The 16,210-nt window shown below is 29.7% G+C and overlaps 1 protein-coding gene across 1 annotated transcript in view; it reads right to left on the bottom strand.

The window, feature by feature from the left end:
- LOC142329255 (glycosyltransferase 25 family member) overlaps positions 1 to 15,808 on the bottom strand; it is a 239,710-nt gene extending 223,902 nt beyond the window's left edge. Inside the window, exons 1-4 of the mRNA XM_075373676.1 lie at positions 15,571 to 15,808; positions 12,063 to 12,294; positions 5,618 to 5,960; positions 1,106 to 1,225 (exon numbers count right to left, since the gene is read on the bottom strand). Of these exons, the coding sequence (XP_075229791.1) occupies positions 1,106 to 1,225; positions 5,618 to 5,960; positions 12,063 to 12,294; positions 15,571 to 15,797 (922 nt within the window). The 5' untranslated portion in view covers positions 15,798 to 15,808. The remainder of the gene's footprint in view (positions 1 to 1,105; positions 1,226 to 5,617; positions 5,961 to 12,062; positions 12,295 to 15,570) is intronic.
- Between the last annotated feature and the right edge of the window lie 402 nt (positions 15,809 to 16,210).

Genomic DNA, 16,210 nt, shown 5'->3' with positions numbered 1-16,210 from the left:
ATTAATGAATTAATTTTAAATATTCATCTTAGGTGAGAATCTATTACAGAGATGAATATAATAAAATACAGCAAAAAAATTAAACAAAATCAAATATAACTAACTGTCAAAATAAATAATTAATCAACTTAATAATGGTAATTATAAATAAAATAAAATTTATCTCAAATATAAAAACACCAAATCAGTACCTCACTAACCGCCCACCTTCTTTTATGGACAGATTAATCCCAAAAATTTTATGTAAAAATTATGAAGACAGATCAACCATCTGTATAGGTTTAGATTTAATTCGTTCAGAAATTTTGCAGTAGATTTCAAGGGTTGTAAATTAATCAAAAGATAGTAAAAGTTAAATCCTTATAGGTAAACACATCACAAAAATGTTTATTTTGAGCATTCCATGTAAAATTCCTATTTAAATAAAAATCTTAAAAATGAAAAAAGTAAATAGATTACTTTTTCAATCATCCAAATCTTCTAAAGAAATGTAGTTTAAGATAACAATCTGCAATAGTCACTATAGTACACTGGAATATTTTAATCAACAAAAACTTACTTTTAATAAGAATAATTTATTTAATACATTATAACAAACCTTACTGTACACTGGAGAACTGTATGAGTGATTATGTTAAATGAATAAAAATATATGTTTCTAGAGGTACAACACAACGTGTATTGGAAGAACACTAGCATTTTTAATCAGCCAAAGATGAATCTTCAAATAGAAAGTAATTTAACTGATTAACTAAAAATAATTATATATATACTTAAGAGAGTAAATAAACACATTCAAATTGAATGACAACATTCTGCTGTCAAAGTTTTAGCACCAAGAGGGAAAAGTTCTATATTAATTACAAAACCATAACTATTTCATACACACAGGTACTTAATGTTAAACAAACTTATTATAAGTAAATCCAACTCATTTTTTAACTCAACTAAAGTATTCAGTGGATAACATAGTGAAAAAAATTTACTGCTGAATCTCCAGGATGGAATTATCAACAATTGGAATGATGGATGGACATACAGATTATAAATTATACTTACTTTTGACAATAAACTAAAAAAAAATGAATAGTAAATTTTAACTTACCCATGATTTCCAATCTTAAATTAGTTAACTGTAGTTTATCATAAGACAAAGCATCATCTTTTTCTAAAGGAACCATAACGTAACCGTAAATTTGATCATTGCACGTATACAGTCGTATTCCTGAAACATAAAAATAAATAATAATGAATTAATAAATGATTTGCATCATAAAGTATTCCATTATTTTATCATAGTTCTCAATCTAAAGCACCTTTGTATGATTAACTTACATTACGCTGGAAGTGTTATATTTTTTTAGTTTAATAAATGGCAAACAAAAAAGGATAAGGAAAATTCTATTGCGCAGTACCTTTAATAAGATGATAAACTAATGTTTTGTGTGATTTTTTATTTATTTATAAAAGCTAATTTTTCTACACAGGTTACTGACCTCCTACAAACTTTAGAACCAATCAGCAGATATTTTGATCGGTTTGAGATCACAGTCAGTCCTGTAATGTTTTATTTCATTTTAGCCTTACGGGGGTACCCACAAAAAGAACCTATTTTCTATAGGCAAATGAGGTGGTAGTGCTGCTCTCTCCCACTAGATACTCTTCCTGCTCAGTAGGCCAGGTAGTGTTCATGAGAAACCATTGGAGATGATAGAGTGATTGTTTTCTTAAGCCCTCCCAACATTCTAGGCGAATTTGCGATGGCAAACTTTAAGGAGCAAGCACTATCATCAAATTTTGTTTCTTGTTACAGAAAACAGCAGCAGAAACAGTTTCAATGCTTTGGGAAGCTTATGGGAAAGAAGCTCTAAGCCAGGCAAGAATTTACAATTGGTTTGCCCGATTCAGAAGTGGCCAAATGTCACTCAAATATGAACTCCAATCAGGTTACCCCTCAGCATCCAGAACGGGTGAAAATATTCAAAAAGTGCATGATGCGAACATGTTTGATCATCGCAGAACAATCAACGAACTGGAGGAAATAACTGTTCATGCCAAAGAATTCTAACTAAAGATTTGAACATGAGTCACATCATGGCAAAGTTTGTTCTATGATTGCTTTCTGATGGCCAGAGGGAGAACTGTCTGAGAATAGTGTGCCAGGTATTGAAAGAATAAGGGCAAACTGACCTCAATTTTTTTGTCAAAAGTCATAACAGGGATGAATCTTGGGTTACAGCTATGACCCTGAAACAAAACAGCATGTGAAAGACAGCTTCACTGACCAGACCAAAAAAAGCAAGGCAAGTGAAATTAAATGTGAAGTCATGGTTTATTTTTCGACATCAAAGGAGTCATTCACGTTGAATTTGTTCCTCAGGGCACTACAATGAAACAACATAACTTAATTCATCAAGAAAAAAGAATAAATAAATAAACCACTAAATATTTTAGCAGCAATAGAAGTAGTAAAATCCTAAATATAAAATTTTGTACATGTGAATACTGATTTAGACCTTATCTACATACAGCCTTATATTTCAAAAACAGTAGATTTATGACTTTATTATCTCAGAAGCAGTGTAACTTATACTGTTGTTAATATTACAGGAGATGATTGAAAAACTGAACTGTAACAAATTTTAAAGGCACACAAGGCAGTTAATTGTAACAGAATGCATTTCAATAAGAAATATGAGAAAAGTACAATGTCATAGATCTTTTTCATCATAGAGAAATAGAAATCTCATTTGCAAAAAAAAATTTAATTTGAAAATCAAAAGAAAATTTAATTTTGGGAATTTTTAAATTTGGAAAAATCACATTTAAAAAAATTGGATAAAAAAGAAAATTGTAAATAATATTGCCTTTTTTAACAACAATTTTAGAGCAAGAGTACATTAATATCTATGCAATTACAAAAAAAATAAAAAAAATATATATATTTATTTTATTTTTTTTAATAAATTTCTAACGAACATACATATACTCTCATAGAGAATTAATGAACACATAGATGAAATTCAGCAGAATGATAACACAAATGAGGTTATCAGTATCTATTTCCTCCCATTTTTAAAAAAAAAAATTATAATGTATTAAAAACTTTAGTTAAGTAAAAACTCTGAAAACACACGCGCGCGCGCACACACGCGCGCACACGCACACACACACACATTTTATACTTGCATTTGTTTGAAGAATAACTGAATACAATTATACTCATCAAATTAAACTTATCTAAAGATAGAAAAATGATGTACATAACATAATATGTAGTAACTTTTGTATAGAATACAATGCCTTTTGTTTCAATTTTTGAAGTCAATTTGTTTCAGAGATATTGGACAAACTGCAAATGTGAAAAAATGCAAAATTTGATGTGCGAGGCATTGTAAAACTTAACCTAGCACATACAAACAATTTTTTTAAAAATAAAAAACAAATCTAGTTTTGAACTCTTGAAATATTTGAGAATAAATATATAAAAAATTACAAAAATCCAAAACGGTCATGCAACCAAAATCGTGTGACTTAACATGGATTTGTCTGATGAAATAAAATTTCCATGAACAAATTTCCTATCGAACAAAATTAGAATTATGGTGTTTGAAGAGGTAATTTTCAGAAAGTGCTGTTATTCCTAGACCACTGTAAAAGCAAGAAAAAAAGCAAGGCATTGTATTACCAGGTTTTTCCCATTTGTGAAAAAGGCTGGTTAATTTCTGGACTAATATTACAGGAAAAGACACTATATTTTCAATGACAATTCTAGAAAGGAAAAGTTTCTCTGCCAGCAAAGGGAAAAATATAAATTATTAGTGCTGATTTATTTGTAGTAAAATTTAATAAATTGGTTGACCAAGAGGAAGCCCCTCTAGACAAATTTTATTCTTGACAATGATTCCAAACTAAGTTTAGTTCAGACAAAAGAAGCTGGAGTGCCAAATTTAAAAAAAAAAGGTTAACAAATTAATTTCACCTTGTTCATTCACACATCTGGGAATGACAAATTATGGTTTCTTGTAACAGACAAGTCAAAAAAGATCACAGCTTTTGAAAATACCACTCTTAAAGGATTACTGGCTTCTTATTCCAGTCAAAAATGACTGGATGGATCAAAATATTTTTAAGACTTGATATATTGTTGAATCTGTCATAAAAGTTAAAAAGTTTCATCTAATTGAAAGAAACTACACTACCTCAAAGCATTACTTTTAATTGAAACTGCTCCTTCAAACCAATGTGAAGAAATACTGCGCAGCAATGATATTAAAGCAGTATTTCTTCTACCACATTTCACTAGTCTTATTCGGCCTATGGAGCACGGAATCATTACAACATTTAAGAAGATCTACAAATAAAAAAATACTTATGTACATGCTGGGCGAACAGAGTCAAACTCAGAAAATTGAAGAGTTTGAAAAGATTAACATAAAAAATTGCCATTTTTTTGGGTAGCAGATGCTTGATGAGAAATTAAAACAGAAATCTTAAAAAGTCATGGAAAAACAATATTTTTTCTGAAGGAACAGATATAACTATTTGTGAAGGTATTTCTAGAAATTTAAATGCATAAGTACAAAAAATATAAGGTTGTCAAAGCTGAAATGAAAAAGAAATTAAAGAATGGCTACAATCTGATGATGAAAGAAGAATGACTGATGATGTAATAAGAATGGTGGATCACTAGGGCATCATTTGTCACAGAGTGAGAAGAAAAAGGTACAAAAAATACAACAAAAAAAAAAATCATTCTGAGTATATTCAGTGACTCATGTTTTTGGAAGGCTCACTATGCTACAAAAAAAGCAGTCTGAAGTGACGCCAAGTAACATTTAATTTCTTAAAAAGTGGAGTTATCTTGCAGCAGAGAAAGTATTTTCTTCCAAATTACAAAAAAATATAATGGACCATTTAAAAAACTATCATACTCTTAAATTTACTATTTTATTTATATAATTTAGCATACCTACGTTATTTATTTAATACAGTCAAATATTAAGAATATAATGTTGTACACTATGTTAATCAAATCAAAGAATATGTTAATTATTATCAAAGACAACATTAATGAAGGTAGCGTGTTGTACTTGAATTCCTGGCATGCATACCAAACCAATGCACTAGAAACAAACGAGCTCTGACATTATACTGTGAATCATTGATGGCATTTCACTGATCCTCACAATAGTGCTCATACTCAAACCATTGAACATTTGTGGGGATCGCTGACATGGGGGAATCCACAGGGAACTGTCAGGCACCACCTACTAGTGGAATCCACTTTGACAAATTCATGTGACATTGCATGATAGGGGACAAAAACATGATGTGAGAAAATACTCCATGCAATAAGAGACACCTGGCTGCCGGAAATTGCCATGTAGCAATTAGTAAGTAAATTTTTCATGATCTTTAAGTTGAAATAACGCAGAAACCCATAAATTAACTATCAAAAAGCCACCGATTTGAAGGGAATAAATGGTGATGCCAGCATTCAATGAAAGTACTAATAGTTACGAGTCTAATATTGTTTTTCAAAGTGTAATAAACTACATGAAATACAATTCTTCATTTAACACTAAAAATTCTATATGTAAACTAAATAAATTACCTGAGAAATTTGCAGCGATGGCAAAAGTAATAATATCATCATGTGGTCCTTTATACCCAGGTAACCTGCTCGGTGTAAACGTCAAGTGATCTGAAGGCACTGCTTTTAAATTTACTAAAACAGAAGAATGTATCATCGGAACAGCAAAACAGCCGACACGTTTACGAGTTAGTAACGGTTCATAATCCTCTGTTCTTACGTAATAATAATCGTCTCCCATACCACACCAAAAATTTGAATAGAGTCCATCTGACTTGAGCATCGGTGCCACAACTACTAGTCCTTTATTAACCAACATTCGAAGTGATGATGCGTCCGTCATAAACACATCGCTATCTAAAAACTACAATAAATAACAAAAATAAACTACTGTATTTAAATAATATTCATATTATTAATAATAATAATAATAACAAAAAAAAAAATTGCAACCAATTTGTCAGTGTGGCCACTGCTTTGTACGATTGAAATAAATAATATTCCTTAATTATTTCTTTTAGAATGAACAATATAAAGAAAATAATACTAAAGATTTAAAATCGTCATCATCTTTTTTTTGCTAATTAAAGCTGTAGTTAAGAAGAAGTAACAAAAACAGGAAAATATATATGAAATGTAGAAAACCGTTTTTCTTGATTCAATTTTCAACTTTGATGCAGGAAGTTGTACTTAAAAAATGATTATTTTTAAATAATATTTTAATATAAATTTAACATTATATCAAACTATATTTTTCCTTTCAGATATTATTTTATACCCATCATTTCCTGCTTATAGTTTAATAACAGTTTAAATCTCTTAAAACTTTCTGAAAATATATTTAAAACTGATTTAATTATTTGTATTATTTAATAGTAATTATCATATACCATATAAAATCATAAATTCACAAAACAATAAAAAAACAGAAATATAACACTAGATGAACATTTTGATTGTTAAACATCATCATCAGAAATAGAATAATTAGTAAAGGAAACTGTGCACATGAAAAAAATAGTAATAAAATTAAAAGAATATAACAGTAACATTGGAAATTTTTAAAATAATAATAATACGGTACTTTTCAAAAAGATGCCCACAGTCAATCTGTAGTTAGTCAGTTGTCATAGTTAATAGTTAGTTGTTAGATGGCGTCACTGAAAGGAGAAAATAAAATACATACATTGTACTGTAATATCATTAAAATAATAAAATGATAATGTAATAATAAAATAGTAAAATAAAGTACAGTATTTTTTGAGTACAGTAATTTACATACATCATTTACTGTATAATTTAACAAAAACCTACCCTGTATTTCTGCATTAAATGTAAGTCTCAATTTACGCAATTTCATTATACATGGAAATTTTCTGGAACATAACACATGTATAAATTGAAGGTGCACTGTATAATAAATTTATATAAATAACTAAATAAATGATGTATACAAATTTATGTATATATATATATATACATAAATTTACATAACAAATAAATCTAAAAGTCTAAATATAATCGAACCAAACTTAACCTACGCTCGCTTTGTTCGCTAGTCAAGGTTAGCAAGCGTAGATTAAGTTTGGTTAATTATATTTATTTATTATATAAAGTTTGATTATAATTTTAATTTATTTATTTTCTCCTTTCAGTGGTGCAGTCCAACAACTAACAAACTACAATGGGCTAACTACAGATCAGCTGCGAGCATCTTCTTGAAATGTGCCAAAATTTTTGCATTTGGTGAATGATAACATTTGAGCACACATTTATAGTGTGTAAATTAGAACTGAGTACCTTAAAATAACTTCAAAATCTAAATAAAATAATATAAAGAAAATATTAATGTTAAACATAAATAATAGTAATCATTTATAAATAGATAACCAGTATTTAGAAAACGTTATATAAAAATTTCCCATTATAAATCAAGAGACCTTGCCGATGGTGAGGGGGCTTGAATGCTCAGTGACAGAGTAGCTGGACTGAAGGTGTAACCATATCAGAGAGATATCTGTTGAGAGCCAGACTAAGGAATGATTCCAGGAAAGAGAAGAGGGCAGCTGCTCTTTCAGTAGTTTTTAAGGGCGTAGATCAGGAGGACTTAAACGGCCATATCAGCATCACTCAAACTTCTGAGTAGTGTGCAGCTGAAAGCAATGGGAAACTACGCTGCTTTTTTTTTCAATTTTCATGTAACAAAGATGGAGGCGCCTTACTTAGTAAAATATTCCAGAGGTAAACTAGTCCCCCACTCAGATCTCCAGGTGGGGACTACTAAGGAAGGAGTCACCAGAAAATTAAAAAATAACATTCTACAAGTTGGAGCGTGGAATGTTATACGTCTAAAAAAGGTTAGTAATTAGAAAATTTAAAGGGGAAAATGGATAGGTTAAATGTAGATGTAGATGTAGTAGGAATTAGCGAGGTTCGATGGGAAGAGGAAAATGACTTTTGGTCAGGTGATTTTAGAATAATTAACTCAGCATCAAGTAAAGGGCAGGCAGGAGTAGGTTTCGTAATGAACAAGAAGATAGGGAAGAGAATAGAGTATTTCAAAATGCACAGCGATCATTGTAATAAGGATAAAATCAAAACCTAAGCCGACAACAACTGCTAACATCTATATGCCTACAAATGCCCATGATGACAATGAGGTAGAATGTGTATACAAAGAAATGGATGAAGTAATTAAACACATAAAAGAGGATTGAAATTTTAATTTAATAATAGTTGGAGATTGGAATGCAAGCATTGGAAAAGACAAGGAAGGAAATATTGTGGGTGAATAAGGCTGGTAAAATGAATGAAAGAGGGAACCAACTTATTGAGTTTTGTATGAAGTAAAATTTAGTAACTGCCAACACCCAGTTTAAAAATCATAATAGAAGAATATACGTATGGAAAATGCCAAGTGGTAGTGCAATATATCAGATAGATTACATCATGGTTAAACAAAGATTTAGAAATCAACCGCAAAGTTTACCCTGGGGCAGACATTGATAGAAACCATAATTTATTGATAATGAAATGTAGATTGGGGTTTAAAAACCTGAAGAAAAGGTGTCAGATGAATCGGTGGAGTTTAGAGAAGCTTGAAGAAGAGGAGGAAAGAAGATTTTTGAGGAGGACATTGCAAGAGGTCTGACTAACAAAGGTAACATAGACAATATAGAAGAAGAATGGGAGAATATTAAAAAGGAGATTCTTATTCGCAGAAGCAAACTTAGGTAGAACAAAGAGAACTTATAGAAAAAGGATATATTGCAGCTGATGGATGAATGTAGAAAGTATAAGAATGATAGTGATGAAGAAGGTAAAAGCAACTATCGACAATTAAGAAATACTTTAAAGAGGAAGTGCAAATTAGCAAAAGAGGAGTGGTTTAAAGAAAAGTGTTAGAAATAGATGGAGCATATAGAAACATTAAGGAGAATTTTTGGTACTTAAATTAAAATCTAATAACGTGTTAAACTAAGATGGTACACCGATTTATAATACAAAAGAAAAGTTCAATAGGAAGGTGGAATATACTGAAGAGTTTTACAGAGGAAAATAATTAGAAACTGGTGTTATAGAGCTAGAAGAGGAAGTCAAAGAGGATGAAAAGGGAGATACAATACTAAGATTTGAATGGCAGAAAGGCTCCTGGGATAGATAGGATACATGCAGAATTACTGCGTAGTGCAGGTAAGGAGGTGATAGATAGATTATACAAACTGATGTGTAATATTTATGAAAAAGGGGATGTTCTGTCGGATTTCAAAAAGAGTGTTATTATCATGATACCAAAGAAAGCAGGAGCAGATAAATGTGAAGAATACAGAACAGTTACTTTAACTACTCATGCATAAAAAATCTTACCTAGAATTCTGTACAGAAGAACAGAGAAGAGAGTGGAAGAAGTGTTAGGAGAAGACCAATCTGGTTTCAGAAAAAGTACAGGGACAAGGGAAGCAATTTTAGCACTCAATTAGTAGAAGGAAGATTAAAGAAAAACAAACCAACATAGTGGCATTTATAGACTTAGAAAAGAAATTTGATAATATAGACTGGAATAAAATGTTCAGAATTTTAAAAAATTTAGGGTTAAAGTACAGAAATAGAAGAACATTTACAGGAACCAAAATGCAACAGTAATAATCGAAGAACATAAGAAACAAGCCAAAATAAAAAAGGGAGTCTGACAAGGATGTTCCTTATCTTTAAGGCTGTTACTTTTTAATCTTTATGTAGAACTCGCAGTTAATGATGTTAAAGAACAACTTACATCCAGAATAACAGTGCAAGGTGAAAAGATATAAATGCTACGATTTGCTGATGATATAGTAATTCTTGCCAAGAGTAAAAAAGATTTAGAAGAAACAATGAATGAATGAAGAATGGATGAAGTCCTAAGTAAGAACTACCATATGAAAATAAACAACAAAAGAAAAGTAATGAAATGTAGTACAAATAATGTAGATGGATCATTGAATGAAAAAATAGGAAGGGAAAAGATTATGGAGGTAGAAGAATTTTGTTATTTGGGAAGTAGAATTACTAAAGATGGATGAAGCAGAAGCAATATAAAATACCGAATAGCACAGGTGAAACAAGCTTTCAGTCAGAAATATAATTTGCTTATATCAAAAATTAATTTAAATGTCTGGAATACATTTTTTAAAGTATGTACATTTAGAATGTAGCTTTACATGTAAGTGAAAATTGGACGATCGAAGTACCTGAGAAGAAAAGATTAGAAGCTTTCGAAATCTGGTGCTACAGGAGAATGTTAAAAATCAGTTGGGTAGATAAAGTGACAAATAAAGAGGTATTGCATCAAATTGATAAAGAAAGAAGCATTTGGAAAAATATAGTTGAAAGAGACAAACTTATATAGGCCACATATTAAGGCATCCTGGAATAGTCGCTTTAATACTGGAGGGAATGTAGATAGGAAAAATGGTGCAGTCAGGCAACATTTGGAATACGTAAAACAAATTGTTAGGGATGTAGGATGTAGGGGGTATATCAAAATGAAACAACTATTTAGGGAATCTTGGAGAGCAGCATCAAACTAGTCAAATAACTGAAAATATAAAAATATTCATACCTATGAATACTTTACTCAAAAAAATTAAGAATATTTTTAAACAATCTAATTAAAAAATGACCTTAAAACAGTGCAAATGATCTAAATCCTGCTTTTTGCAAATGAAATTAGCTGTTCTACATGTTTTTGAAAATCAGGAAGTCTCAATGGGAAGTTTCTTGTGGTTTGGGCTGTTTTTAAGCAAAAATTTAAATGTTCTACATTTAAAATATTTAATTCTTTACATTTAAACAGTAAGAACGCTTTTTTAATGCTTCATTAGTAGTATTGATTATTTAGTTATTGGTGTTAATGATTATTGGCACTTTTCAAGAAGATGCTCGCAGCCGATCTCATTTCTCGTTTAATGCAAAAATACAGGTTAGGTTAAGTTATACAGTAAAATATTGTACTTTATTTTACTATTTTATTATTACAGTATCAGTATTATTTTAATGATATTACAATAGAATGTACATATTTAAGATGAAAAATATGAACTATATACTTATTTTCTCCTTTCAGTGCGCCATCTAACAACTAACTAATTACAATGACAACTGACTAATTACAGATCGGCTGCGAGCATCTTCTTGAAAATTATCTAAATTTTTATTGTTTTTTTTTTCACACGTGTTCCTCTGGTTGTCCCATGGAATGTTTTTCCAGAAATATTTTTCATATTACTTATTAATATTACTAGTATCTACCTGGGACTAAAAAACAAAATATTCTTTTTTTTTTAAATAAATGGGCCAATTATAATGAGGAATACAATTTGAAAAAATATTTATTTAACATAGAAAAAAGGAAATACAGTAACAAGAATTTCAAAACCAAAATAAATGGCTAATGGGAATAATTGTATTAATAAATCCAACTTCAAAAATCCATTCTTTATAATTGGCCACCTCAATTCTCCCATTACAGAGTAACTTATATGAGTCCATCTACACTGCAGTAATTATTTTATGTTTGAATCATTTAGGATTCTTTATGAGAGATCAGCCAACAATAAAGGTATTATTTTGACTGTCTGCTGTAGAATTCCTAACTCCCAAAAATTCTAGGACAAATTATTCTCATCTGTTTATATTTAAAAAAAAAAAAAATTGTTAAGTATTATCTAGTGTCTGTATAACCAGAGTATTGAGCAATTTTACTAATAAAATAAATGCGTACAATGTAGCAAGAGTAATGCTGCAACAAATTTGGGCCTCACGGTCACTCGTTTCCTTTCTTTTCTAATGAGATCATATGATACAAATATAAAAATCCTAAGATACAAATCACCAAAAAGTACAAAAGCTTCCAATCTGAATAAAAAAATTAAATATAATTAAATATAATAAATTTATAAAACTGATACAATTTAAAAATAATAATTACCCAAATAAAATCAGCCCACATTTGTCTAGCAATAGTTAATGCTTGCTCCCTCAAATTAATAATATGAGAATAACGAGATAGAGGCCAATGCGATGGACCTAGTTCATCTGGTAATCTATATGGTGGTGATGGCGATAAAACAATATCTACACCTTGGTAACGACTAGCCCATTGTGATAACCACTCTTGAAGTATATCTGGAGATTTATCTTCATTGTGATCACTTCTTATCCTGTATAAAATGTATTTATTTATTAATGGTATATTCAAATAATTATCTACTAATTAATAAATGCATGGTAGAGATTCTCTTGAACTAACTAAATTATAGTCGGACATATGGAAAACCCCATAAATAAAAACCTTACACCACAATAATTTCGCATAAAACCAGACAGTGCTAATAACTTATAAAATAGTACAACAATTAAATTTTGAAAGAATTATAAAATTTAATAAACAATTTACACAATTGTTGAAAAGCATGTGTTATTAAATATAACATTTTAAAATTATTCACTTTCAAAATAATGGAACTCTTTCTTCCCAAAAACACTTCAGTTAATTAGCAGCTCCTTTTTCACTTTCATTACCAGTAGATGGTATTGTGAATACCAATCGTTTTTAAATGTTTAGTAATCTCCTGATTATATATGTAATCAAATAATATATTTTATCTACGCAGAGTTCATTTGTTTAAGTTGAATTCAAATCTTGAATTTGTATATTGTTTGTGCAAGTTGAAATGTTGGTTTTTATGTGTTATATATAAAGTTGTAATGCATTTAAGCTTTAAGAATATTGCATATAATAAGTGAATAAATACAGCAGAACTTCTCTGCATGGACATCTTCCACAGACATGTGACAATTAACAATTTTTTACTTCTCTTAAATAAAAAAATTACAAATGTTTTATGTATTTTTACTAAGCACCTACCTGTAACACTTTCTTGATTAGAATGCCGCACTATAAGTAAATTTATGAAATCAATTTCCCAAGTTCCAATAATAAAAAACTAACGCAATTAACTGTTTTCTGTTAAGCTATAATCAATCAATAGGCAATAAAATGTGGTTTATTTTATTTGAAATACTGTATGTGAAGTAACCATACCTTTTTACCTCTATTTTAGGCTTACAAAGAAAAATTTTACGTAATACCAACATTCTTAAAATCTTTCAAGTACACATAAAAATTCTCTAAATATTATCAAGTTTTACTAATGATTCTAACAATACAATACCAAGGAAAGGGCTGAGTTTATTATTTCTTTTATCTTCTGTATTAATAAATTACTGAAATTTTTTTTTTTGTTGTGATGTTTTTTGTAATAGAACAAAAATCTCAAAATGGTGCACTCACAGATGTTTCTAGACGTTCTGTTAAATTTTACAATAATACTACTCATCAAAACTTGCATACTAGACTTGTTGCATATAAAGTTAATTTCAACATCAATTCTATAAATAAAACAGTCCTTAACTGTCCTTTTCTTTTGCAATATCACTACTGAATTTATTTACCAATTAAACTAAAGAGTAGGTGCAATTATCAAGTGATTGGACAAGCATTACTGAATAGGATCTGGGTGTATCATGGTGTTTATAGACTTCAATTTTGTTTAAAATTGTTTCTATTGAGATTAAGTTAAATTTTCATCAGTAACTGCCAACTGCAAAATTATTTTTACTGAAATAATACATAATTATTAAATATCCTGAGGTACTTGTGTATTATAACAGCGCCACCATCATTGGGAGGTTATAACCCGCACGACTGGTGGCGATTTAAATAATTACGTTTTACTACTTACGAGTAAGACAAAAAATTAAAAATATTTATTTAAGTTAACGGCAAACTTATAAGTTAAATGTGTGCACTTAAAATTTGGGATCTCCAACATCATGAAGGAGAAGCTGTTAGATTTTTGCAGGAAAAGGGTATTCTTCCGAGGGGACGAAAATTTGCCAAATAACTTGAATAAATTTATTTTTATTGAATAAGACATAAAATAACTAAGTAACGGATATAAATTATATTGTTTGTTTTCATATTGATTTTTGTTTACATCATTTTACATGATATGACTTTATATTTTAGTGAAGAAGTCATTTGGCGATGCAACAAGAGAAGTTGCTGCAGTAAAATAGGTATACGCACAGGTAATTCGATGAAAAGCAGCAAAATAAGTTTTCTGAATGCAATCCATTTTATTTATGCCTGGACGAATGAAATAAGTTCTTTCAAATGGTGTTCACGTGAACTAGACATGAGCAGTCATACTTGTACAGGCTGGAACTCCCTTCATGAGGAATGCGTTTCACAATTAATAAATCAGCCTGGAATAGGAGGTCCAGGTAGAATAGTTGAAATCTATTCAATTGATGAAAAAATCAGGTTGGACAAGTGTTTTCCAAACAGGGGTTTTCAGGGGAATTTGTTGGGAGACAAGTAAATGTTTTATAGTCGACGTTCCCAACAGATCCTTCAATAATGTCTCGAATGAAATCCTAAAGCTTGTGGAATATGGTACAACTCTGTACTCTGACTCATGGAGAGTGTACAGGCAAATGAACTGGAAAAGCATGGCTACCAGCACTTCACTGTCAATCACAACTATAATTTTGTTGATCCTGAAACAGGAGTACACACCACAAAATGTGGAAAGATTATGGGTCTTTGAAATGGGGAAATAAAAAACATAGAGGCACTGCCACTCACCATATAGAATCGTATTTTGCAGAGTTAACGGTAGTTAATGTGGTGGCAAAAACACACATCCAACGATGTATTTCAAGAAATATTAACAAATACTGTCCAATTTTGGTCACTGGAAATTTGTATAAATGATTCAATTTCTAGTTTTGTATTCTACTTTATTCCTATCAACATAAATTTACAGACCTATTACATATAACCTTCCAACCATAGTGGCAGCTATATATGGCTTCCTGTAATAATGGTTTGTGGTTCTATCATAAATAGACACTCTTTTATTCAGAAAAATATCTGTTCAAAGCAAGAGTCCAAATAACGGGGAATTTCATGTATTATCAACAATTAAAAAATACATCCAATCCATAAATGGTTAAATACTGTCTAACATAAAATCACAAATAGAAAATATACCTGTAATAAGGTGAAATAATGGGTACACATTAAAAAACTTTCCATTATATGTTCATTTAATTAACGCAACAACCTCAAATAACCTGACAAAACAAGATCAATCAAAACCTAACCTATCTCAAAGAACAGAACTGTACAATTAACACCCACAAACAAGTGGCATAAGAAATCTTTTCTGAATAACAAACGTTGTAAGACTTAAAAACTAAAGAGGAAATTCGCATTAATTTGTAATTCTAAAACAAGCATCTAAACATTTTTAAGATCAAAGATTAAGCAATACATTTACAAACTTTTAACATCTACTCATAATTTTCGTGATAATCAAAATATCTTAACTGTATTAAACGTAATACATAAAATATATGTTACTTACCACAAATAAAGACGATTTTTTGGATAATCTAACCTCTCCAAACAAGTAAGAAAGTATGGCAATGATATGGCTTTATTTCTAACCAAAATGGCAATAAACACTGTAGGCTCTTTATAATAAACGGGTTCATTATAGTCTTCGTTTGTGTAAATCTCGCATGACGAAAATCTTATAGCGTTTAGTTTAATGTATAAAATAACAGAAAGTACGATTTGAAACACCGCCATTTATTACCACAATTTGCACTGACACACTGGCTGATATATCCCAAATCACCTGTTTCCTTTATCTTTCACCTGGTTGAGCTTTTTAACCCGACAATTTAATATATACCGTTTAGACTAAAAGTGTTAAATGATATTTTATTCTTAAAAAATATAAACATAAAATATAAAGTATAATTTTAGAAGATATATAATAAACACTAATAAATTAAAATAATTTTTTTAGTTGGTACTGTTGTGTTCAAACGTAAATCAAACGGTAAATCTCAAGAACATGCTAAAACAGTGTTGGCAATATTAAAAACATATCAAGTGTTATCAGTATAGAAAATATTCAAAACAAAATGTTATTGACCTTTAATTAATGTATATCATACAATATAAAGAGTTGTTCTTGTGTTAGAGACTTTTTTCTC

The sequence above is a fragment of the Lycorma delicatula genome, chromosome 8 (genome assembly GCF_047948215.1).
Source record: "Lycorma delicatula isolate Av1 chromosome 8, ASM4794821v1, whole genome shotgun sequence".
In the NCBI taxonomy this organism is placed as follows: Eukaryota; Metazoa; Arthropoda; class Insecta; order Hemiptera; family Fulgoridae; genus Lycorma; species Lycorma delicatula.
The sequence above is the reverse complement of the archived record's forward strand: the minus strand, read 5'-3'. Positions and strand labels throughout refer to the sequence as shown.